The 9,880-nt window shown below is 38.8% G+C and overlaps 1 protein-coding gene across 1 annotated transcript; it reads right to left on the reverse strand.

Moving 5' to 3' along the window:
• Positions 1-3,254: 3,254 nt before the first annotated feature.
• Positions 3,255-8,757, reverse strand: LOC142956895 (uncharacterized). The gene is made up of 5 exons (XM_076098670.1): positions 7,213-8,757; positions 6,972-7,014; positions 6,694-6,745; positions 5,880-6,294; positions 3,255-5,762 (listed from the first exon to the last, which is right to left on the reverse strand). Exons 1-5 carry the CDS (start codon positions 7,369-7,371, stop codon positions 4,281-4,283), a joined length of 2,151 nt encoding a protein of 716 aa, XP_075954785.1. The 5' UTR covers positions 7,372-8,757; the 3' UTR covers positions 3,255-4,280.
• Between the last annotated feature and the right edge of the window lie 1,123 nt (positions 8,758-9,880).

The following is a 9,880-nucleotide window of genomic DNA, read 5'->3' on the forward strand; positions in this document are numbered from 1 at the left end:
AATACTTTTTATACTGCCGGGTGTCTTAATCCATAATAAATACATCGTTGTTTATTAGTTGATTTATATTTCGTATTAATCTGAATCTGCAAAGAACCAATGTTGTCAAATAAATGTAGTGGAGTGAAAAGTAGAACATTAGCATCCAAAATGTTGTAGAGTAGAAGTATAAAGCAGCATGAAATAGAAATACTCAAGTAAAGTACAATAACTCAAGTCATAATTAATTTAACAATACTGCCAATTCATTAAAATTGACAAAAAAATGACACTATTTTGAAACATGAAGTGTGTGGGAAGACATACAAAACTAAGTGTCTAAATATCCTTTTCAGGAAATGTTCACCATTCTTCTATGAAACCGCTCATAAGTATATGAACAGTATGCAACATAACCCCTCTGAGACAACACGAGCTGCTTCACAGTAATCACATGAACAACATGTACACACACACACACACACACACACACACACACACACACACACACACACACACACACACACACACACACACAGACACACAATAGAGACTCTGTTCAACATTATCAAACAACATTTTGTCCATTTGCCTCCTCCTCATTCTCTGTAGCGACTATCGTCATCAAAGGCCTGTGGACACGTCAGGTGTGAATGTACGGAAAACACGATGACCAGGTGGAAAATAACTCAGGAGCGGCTCATTTCCCTCCATGTGACCTGACCACCTGACCAACCGTGACGAATTTGACCAAATCTCATTATCTGATTTAGAGTTTTGTAATTCAAATACTTGAGTATAGAAATAGAAAAGTTACTTACCATAAGCAAACTAAATAAAAGATGAAGATACGTTTATATTAGCACCATCTTTGTTAAATAGAGCCACACCCTAAACTTTACACAAGGTGTTCTTTTTTTAATTTTTCTGTTTAAAAAAACATGAGTTCTCTGACCGCCATGACTATTTCGGTTTTAAAAGTTTAGTTGTTTTGGCAAGATTCGATTTATTTTTTTCATAATGAGAATTCCTGCACACGTCTCCCAAACTGCATAATGATATGAGGGTTTCTGTAGCAGTAAAGCTCCTACACACCCATAGTAAACCCACAGTGAGCGAGTTGTGTTTACGTATAACAGCTTACACATAAACAACAAATGCCAGCAGCTCATTCAGCAAGATAAGACAAGATAAGACAAGATAAGACAAGATAAGATAAGATAAGATAAGACAAGATAAGATAAGACAAGATAAGACAAGATAAGATAAGATAAGACAAGATAAGATAAGACAAGATAAGATAAGACAAGATAAGACAAGATAAGATAAGATAAGATAAGACAAGATAAGATAAGACAAGATAAGATAAGACAAGATAAGACAAGATAAGACAAGATAAGATAAGACAAGATAAGATAAGATAAGATAAGATAAGACAAGATAAGATAAGACAAGATAAGACAAGACAAGATAAGACAAGATAAGATAAGACAAGATAAGATAAGACAAGATAAGACAAGACAAGATAAGACAAGATAAGATAAGACAAGATAAGACAAGATAAGATAAGATAAGACAAGATAAGACAAGATAAGATAAGACAAGATAAGATAAGACAAGATAAGACAAGATAAGACAAGATAAGATAAGACAAGATAAGATAAGATAAGATAAGATAAGACAAGATAAGATAAGACAAGATAAGACAAGATAAGATAAGACAAGATAAGATAAGACAAGATAAGATAAGACAAGATAAGACAAGACAAGATAAGACAAGATAAGATAAGACAAGATAAGATAAGATAAGATAAGACAAGATAAGACAAGATAAGATAAGACAAGATAAGATAAGACAAGATAAGATAAGACAAGATAAGACAAGATAAGATAAGACAAGATAAGATAAGACAAGATAAGACAAGATAAGATAAGACAAGATAAGATAAGATAAGATAAGACAAGATAAGATAAGACAAGATAAGATAAGACAAGATAAGACAAGATAAGACAAGATAAGACAAGACAAGATAAGACAAGACAAGACAAGAGGGTGAGTGTGCAGGGAGTGGAAATCCTACATTTAGACAGATGAACACAAGGTGATGTCTTTACTTGATTTTATTTCAGCTCTGTATTCTCTTATTCTTTAAAGCCTTGTGATCGGGCTTCATTCTTTTGTATTTCATCTTATATGTTAATATCTTTTAAAATCATTACTTCTACAAATCTTTATTCAGAAAGGTCTTTCAGCAACAATACTCAAATGTAAAAATACTATGCATTCAAAATTGTAAAGTACAGAAGTTTCATCAGCAACATGTTAAAGTAACTTACTATTGTAGTTGTTCACAACTTAACTGTTTTGGTATTTTTTGTGTGTATGTATATATAAGTGACTGTATATATATTCAATGTAAATACTTAGTTTTCCTTATTATCTTTTCCTTTGGTGCTACTTTTATGTAGTTTGTTCCATTTCATTGCCTTATTGTTTATATTCTATTCTAATAAAACAATACATTTAAATTGATAAAGTTGGTATTTGTAGGTAAAATCTTAACATAAAGTAACAAAAGCTTACTTGAATGTAAAGTATGGTAACACTCAATTAAAGCACCTAAAACTATTATCCGAGTACAGTACTTACAAATACCACTGAGAGACAGTTTACTGGGAGACAATACTCGACCAGCGAACAACCAGTTGGAGTTTCAACCGGTTACACATTTGAACTGTTTAGACTGGTCTGCTTTCTGGCACACTTGTTTTCACGCTCAGTTATAACATGTACAGTTCAGGAGCAACAACTTCCTGTACAAATCAAATTGTAATTTCAATTTGGTCAAATTATTTTAGTTACTCAACAGTTTTTCCATGTGTCCCCTGGCAACTGCAGAGGTGTTGAGAATCCGTGTACTGGATGAAGACCTTTAACTCCTGGTTCAGCTCTCTGCTCCTCTCCAGTGGTGATCAGCTGTAATACCCGACAGCACCACCAGAAAGATTCTGTATGTTTAAAGTCCAACAACCAGCCCGTTCTTCTTTTTTTTAACTTTTGCTTCGCATTGATACATTATGTTTGAATGATTAATATCAAGAGTTAATATACTTTTTATGTGGATGTGAAATTGTTTACTAAGTTAATCAAATGGTTGGTTTAAAGTTCTCATTCATTTCAGAAGCAAATAGTTTCTTTGTACAGTCGAGTGACGAGCAGAAAATAAGAACAGTGGCGTTCAGAATCAAAAAGACCAAACAGAATCACATTTCAGTAAATAATTTATTTGTTCAACAAGAAACAAGCACCATAGAGATATACATAATGTAAAAAAGTGTCTATTTTAACCCTGAAGCACCAGAACTATAGAAAGTAACAGAGACCAATATAATGTTTTAGGTTCATCACAACATCAAAAAGAGTCATTAACAAAATAGCAGCAGCCTCTGCACTGTAATTTGCATCCAGGTCAGATTTAGCAGGAAATCTGCTTCACAGATGTGAAAAGAAAATATTCTAAAGACAATTAGAGCTTCAGCTTTCAGCAGCAAAAAAGACAAAGACAGATTTTGAAACTCCTAATGTGTGTATATATGTAAAATATTAAGATTGTAGTGGTCGTATCCAAAAAGACACTGACGCAGAAGTCGATAAATGCAGCTTATCGCCCCCTGCAAATTTTGTTGCAGTTTTCAACAAAACAAAAAACTTTATTTAAAAAGAGATCTTTGTCACATAATTTATTCTCTTCAACCTAAACCCTAAACTTTTGATGAATAAGCTTTTCAGCAAGGAGCAGTGAACCTGGAACCGTTTTCACTCACGATTAAAAAAAGGATTGGTTTCTAATTCTTCTACCTCAACGCAGGCAATAACATTTACATATATTATAATTAACATGCTCACATGTACAGTGCGTGTGTGCATGTTCGAATTCAGTATGGACTAGCCGAGCAGTCCCTTACCTGTTTCTGTCATACTCCCCTGAAGAAGTTAAAAGAAATCCAATGATTGCATTTGAATATAATTATCTACATTTCTCATTAGTTGTGAAGGCTACGGTCTAAACTTAGCTACGCTTTTTACACACAACTGACACAAAGTTCTCCTGCTTCACCTTCTACTTTACATTTAGTTCTGAGTAAATCATAAAAACCTGAATCTTGATGGACGAGCCAGCATGTCAATCAGATTCACTGACCTTTTTCCCAGCAGACACTTTGACTTAAAACAATTCATTGTCAGTTTCTGTCCAAACCTAACATTTAATGTGATGATGTGTATAATAACTTCTTTCAAACTAAATATTGAGACCGTCTTCCAGCAGCGCCTTAGAGCTACGTCGAGATCTTCGTTGGCCGTGCTCTCTGTCTCTGTTACTTCCTCTCCTCTCTACCTCCTCTTTCCTCTTCCCCCTCTCCTCTTCACCTTCTGCTCTCTCAAACTTCCTCCTCGCGCTCTCAATCCCGCTGCCTCGTTTCTCCTCTGCCCTCTGTCTGTGTTCATCATGCGGAGCCGTTCCGCTCCTGTGGTGACTCCTCTGGGAGTCAGATTCCTCCCGTCTGCTCCCCCGCTCCCTTTCCGCGTGCTCCTCCCTCTTCGTCGTCGTCTCTTGACTTCGATGAGACGCCTTCCTCTCGTCGCTTTTTCCATGATCTTCCCTTTTCGTCCATCTCTCTGCGTCTCTTCCTTCTTTCTTCTCCTCTCTACCTTTCGCCATCTCAGCTCTCCAATCCTTCACTCCAGCCTCCTCCTCTGTCCTCCTCGAGCTCTGCGTCCTGTCGCTTAGCTTTCTGTCTCTTTCCTTATCGGTTTCATGTTTCCTCCCTTGCTCACTCCTGGGGAGTCGAGCTTTGTCGCTCCTGCTGCTGTGCCTCGTCGTACTCACACTTTCTGCCACTGGCAGATTTGTACCATTGTCTTCTTTTGCCTGGTCTCGCTTGCTCTCATGCTTTTCTTTTCCAGCTGTAATTTGGTTCTCAGCTTCTTTGTCCTTCTTTCCTTTCTGAGGTTGGTCTCTTAAAACTTCCTCTTTGGCTGCTTTGACAGTCTCATCTTTCTGCCCTTTTTCTTCACCAGGAATCTTGCTTTCTGATTCACTTTTGGCCTTACTTTCCTTCTTTCCCTCTGTCTTAGTATCCTCCATCTCCTCTTTGTCCTTCTTTTCCTCTGGCTCTCCCTTTTCCTTCAGGTTCTTACTCGTCAACATTTCCTTCTCCATCCCTTTACTCTTCTTCAGCTCCTCCTCAACCTTCTTGTCCAGTTTCTCCTCCAGGAGGTCCAGCTCTTGATCCAGTTCAGCCAGCTTCTTCGGATCCGACTCATATTCGTCATCAACTTCCTCCTCCACCTCCTTAATCTCCTCGTACTCCTCCACCTCGATGCCGTCCATGGTCTTCTGCAGCTGCGTCTTCACCTTGTTCAGCTCCAGGAGGCCGTCTTGAAGTTCTTTACATACGTCCCTGATCTTGGTGGCGAACTTAGTTTTGGCGCCCTTGCGGAGATTGTGGGAGTCTTTGGCGAGGAAGAAAATATCCAGAGCCAGGAAGAGCGCCGACATGACCCCTGTGGTGACGCTGATGGCCTGGGCAGCTTTGGCGGCGCCGCCTGCAGCGCCTAAAATCTGCACAGTGCTGATGAGCTTATCTGTGTTGATCATCAGGGCTTTTCCGGCACGGCCGCCCTCCTTCATCACATGCTTGAGGTTGTGGTTCATGGCCTTCTTGGCGGCGCTCTCTGAGTATTTCTCAAAGTCCCACTCCTCCAGGGTGTCCATACCTGCCTACAAGAGGCACAGAAACAAAAAAGGAGGGTCAGAACTGTCTCAGAAGGAGATATCTTTTCCAACAAATGCATTTGTAGGGACACTATTAAGGTTGAAGGTTGTCCTTTTCCTCACCTGCACAAACTCCAAACACTCCCTGATGTCTTTGATGTCCTCCTGGTAGTCCTGGATCATCTTCTCCAGCTTCTTACGGTCCATGTTGGAGTGAACCGTATCGGTGATATTGGCCGTTGCTGAAGTGATGCTGCCCGCCGTCGCCACACCGATCCCCACCGCCGTGACAATAATAGAGGCGCCAAAAGTGAAAGGCGCCAGAATGAGCCCTGTGATTGTTGCCACGCTGCCACACACACTGGCCACCCCTCCACCCACGGCAGCTTGCAACGTTTTTTTGTGGAATTCGTCCGCAGCGTCGGCCAGAGCCATAAGCTCAAGGATGCGATGCTGCAAGGACGCCCCACGCCGGTTGAAAAGACGCACGAACAGACGGGCTGCCATGTAGACACGATCTGCTGCCTGCTCCATCGCCCTGAAGAGACACAAGAGAGCTGTGAAGGCTTGAAAATCACAAGATGGTGCATTTGATCATGTCTAAAGTTAGATGCTTATAGGTCTAAGAAATTTTGTACCAGCATGTGTCCCAAGTGAAATGGTTGGATTGCTTGCTACAGATCAGAGTCTGACATTTTTGGGGGGAATCCTCTGGGTCACAGAATTGATTCTCGGATAGATGGGAGTCAATTTCAATATTCATAATGTGAGTGGGACGGGAGAGGGCAAAAGTCAAAGGGAGCAGGAATCAGCAACGCGGATCATCATCACAATAGGCCAGTTTTTAAATGTTAATATTTAGTTCTAATATGAATAAACACGGGAACAGAATGGGCGGGAATTTTAATGAAAAGTTAAGAAAAGAAACTACGCTTACATGTGCTCATCACCCTCCTGGAAATCTGATGTCTCGTTCCACTCTGCCCAACCTGGAAAACGGAGAGGCAGAAACAATACAACTAGTACATGGAGCAAATACAGTTTTGTTTGTAGGTTTTAGTGCCGATTTATTTGATATTTTTTATGACTTTTATACTTAAAGAAACATCCTTTTTGTTTGTGTGCGTGTGAGAGAGAGAGAGAGAACATAAGTGGTAATTCTCTTGGTGGAATGTTATAACAGTCCAAGCATCATGAACATATCTTCATACTGACCTTTGACTGTGTTCCACCACTCCATCAAATCATCATCAATGTCCTGAAAACAGAGACCTTTGTCAATGAAAAAGTATATTTATATTCATAACATGCAGTCGATTTTCAGTCTAATAATACTAATAATCCCTATAATCAGTTATTTCTTCGTGAGCTCTTTCTGACCCGAAATCATAATTTTACACATAATCTATGGACCAACTGAACTAAACCAAATGTGTAAAAGTGTCCTAAAACGCACATGCTCAATTCCGAGACGGTTCCCCTCAGTAGGATAAGCTGCCATCTCAACAGGCTGGACCTCCACTTGGCTCTCCTGGAAAACAAACACAATAATACAACATTGTGACACAGAATTCAGTTTAAAGGGGTTTCTATGTGTATTTACTCTCACCGTCATTCCCTCTGTATGTCAGCTAGCATCACACTGACACTGATTCTCACCAGTTAATCCGTGTGGTTCTATAGTGTGGACATACAGCAGGGTTCATTTTTTCCCCCGTATTCACTGATCTCTTCAAAAAAAGCTACAACTTGCTAAATACTAACTCCGGATCACTTCACAGGCTGACAACCCTAACCCTGATGAACTGGTTATGAACATATGACATTTGGCAACAGTTAAAGGACAACCCCTAATCAAACAAGACAATATTAAATAGATGTTAGTTAAGATTCATGGTTGTTTTTAATCTTGGATTAGAAATTTGTAAACCCCTCTTCAATGTTTTTCCTTTTTTTAAGTAGATCTTTCTTATAATGTCACTATGCCGACCTGTGCTGGGTTCAGGTCCTGCAGCTCAAAATTCTCCTCAATAATAGGCATCATTTCTGAACTCTGTGGAGGAAGACGAAACAAACAATGTCATTAAGAAGAACTTCAACACTCATTAATAATAAAACCAGCAAACACGTAAAGGAAATATGAATTCAAAAGAAGACGAGACATTGTAGAGAATGAAAATGTATATTTGTGTCAAAAAATTAACCAAAACAACTAATAACCTCTTGGACTGATCTCCAAGCTAATGAACTTTATTAAACTTATAAAGTAAACTTTATTTTAAGCTTTTCACAAGCCTTTCAACCAGCCTGCTCTTGTTCTTTATTTACATTACCACAAAGTGACTAATAACAACTAGAAGAGATGAGAACATACCTGTGAAGCTAGACTAAGTTTGGGTATTTTGGGAAGAGTCTTCTTGATTCTGAATGACACAACCTAAGGAAACAAAACAAGAAAAGAAGAGTTTGTTAATGAGAAAAGACATTTCACATCAAAGAGCTCAAACGGGAGAAGCAAGAGACAAAATAATCTCAAAGTTCAGCTCCTGTCACCATTAAAGTGTTCTAACTGTATTAAGATAAACCTCTTAAAAAGGTATAGCTGTTGAAATGCACTCCGGCTCTTCGTCCTGCGACTTCCTGTCACGTTTCTGGATGTTTCTTTAAAGTGAACAACAACAACTCACTCGTTTTTTCTTCTTGATGGTTTTCCTGCGTCTCAGCCCGCCTCCTTTTGGTTCCTTCATGTCCTCATCGTCCTGCAAATGAAGACAGAGATTATTGTTTAACAGCTGGACAGACACATAATCCAGGAGTTTATGAGGATCATCTAATTTGCTCTTTGTATTTACCTTTTATTAGCATTTAAAGTACTACTACTACTACTACTACTACTGTTCCATCGACTACTGGTTGTACGACTCAAGCGAGCGTGTTTCCCGCCCCTCTTTGCCAATAATATCGTACCTGTTGTGTTTTGGGCATCTTCTTGAACATATTACCAAACCCTACTTTCTTCTCCTGTTAAAAAAAACAAGGCATTCCTTTAAGTCACAAAAAGGCAAAATATGCAAGCATAATCAATAATACACTCTACATCAAGGCTCACTTTTGGGGTGCTTGTAGCTTCAGAGAGATTGTCGTTACTCGTTGACATTTCACCAAGTGCTGAAGGAATATCCTGTCAAATAGAATAAAAACAAAAAATACGTTATCACTGAAACATTTGAGAGAAGTTGTTGTTATAAAAACGATAATTACTTTAAAATCTATTTACTGTAAACATTTGCAGGCAGAGAAAGGATAGAAACGTGTCCTAATGAAAGAGGAAAGCTTGGTTTGGCTTAAATATATATTTTTAAATCCATTGGACGTTGGGGTACAGAGCGTTCATCTCTCTAGATTTGATGTTTTGGGCTTTCAGCCTGAGCTTTGTGTTCAGAGTGTGATCATCGGAGTAGCTCTCACCTCTGCACTTTCTGCGAGGCTGTCGCAGCTGGCAGACAACTCCTTTCTGTCATTGAGAGGATCCTGAAAAACAAGAAGAAAATGAACATTTTGTAGGCAATCTGGTTTGTTTTAACTTGTTGAAGGTTATTTTACCACAATATGATCATCTTAAAAATGTAGACAGACTACTTAACGGTAATCACACACCTCACCACCGAAAAAACCTGAAGTTTATTTGGTTACCTTAGCTGCGATCAAGCGATGAGCTGGTTTAGGAGACTTTTTGAAGATCCCTGCAAGTCCTCCAGTCTTCTCCTGAAGCATATGAAACATTCACACGTTAATATTGAAATAATCAACAGCAGAAGAAAAAAACAAACGGCTGAGATTGTGATCAGCAAACATTTGTACCTTTGGCGTGTGTTCTTCGAATAGATTTTCACGACTGGCCGATAACTTCTTATCATCATTTGACTCCTGAACGCACACAACAGAAAAAAAAAAAACATGAATACAAAGTACAGTCAAATGGTGTGATATACTGTAAACTAAACTTCAATGTGGAAGGGTCATTACCTCCTCTGTTGTAGTCCCTTCGGCTGGTTTATGAGTCTTTTTAAACATGCCACTGAAAATACTTTTCTCCTGAAAACATGAATTAAACACAGACACCA

This window comes from Anarhichas minor, unplaced genomic scaffold, assembly GCF_050575085.1.
Source record: "Anarhichas minor isolate MPS153535 unplaced genomic scaffold, ASM5057508v1 ptg000024l, whole genome shotgun sequence".
NCBI lineage: Eukaryota > Metazoa > Chordata > Actinopteri > Perciformes > Anarhichadidae > Anarhichas > Anarhichas minor.

Bases quoted from the DNA above. Each gene is read 5' to 3' on its own strand.
- LOC142956895 (XM_076098670.1), bottom strand. From the start codon at position 7,371: ATGACGGTGAGAGTAAATACACATAGAAACCCCTTTAAACTGAATTCT. The intron at 6,746-6,971 runs GTCAGTATGAAG...TCCGTTTTCCAG, and splicing joins GTGGTGGAACACAGTCAAAG to GTTGGGCAGAGTGGAACGAG. The intron at 5,763-5,879 runs GTGAGGAAAAGG...TGCCTCTTGTAG, and splicing joins AGTGTTTGGAGTTTGTGCAG to GCAGGTATGGACACCCTGGA.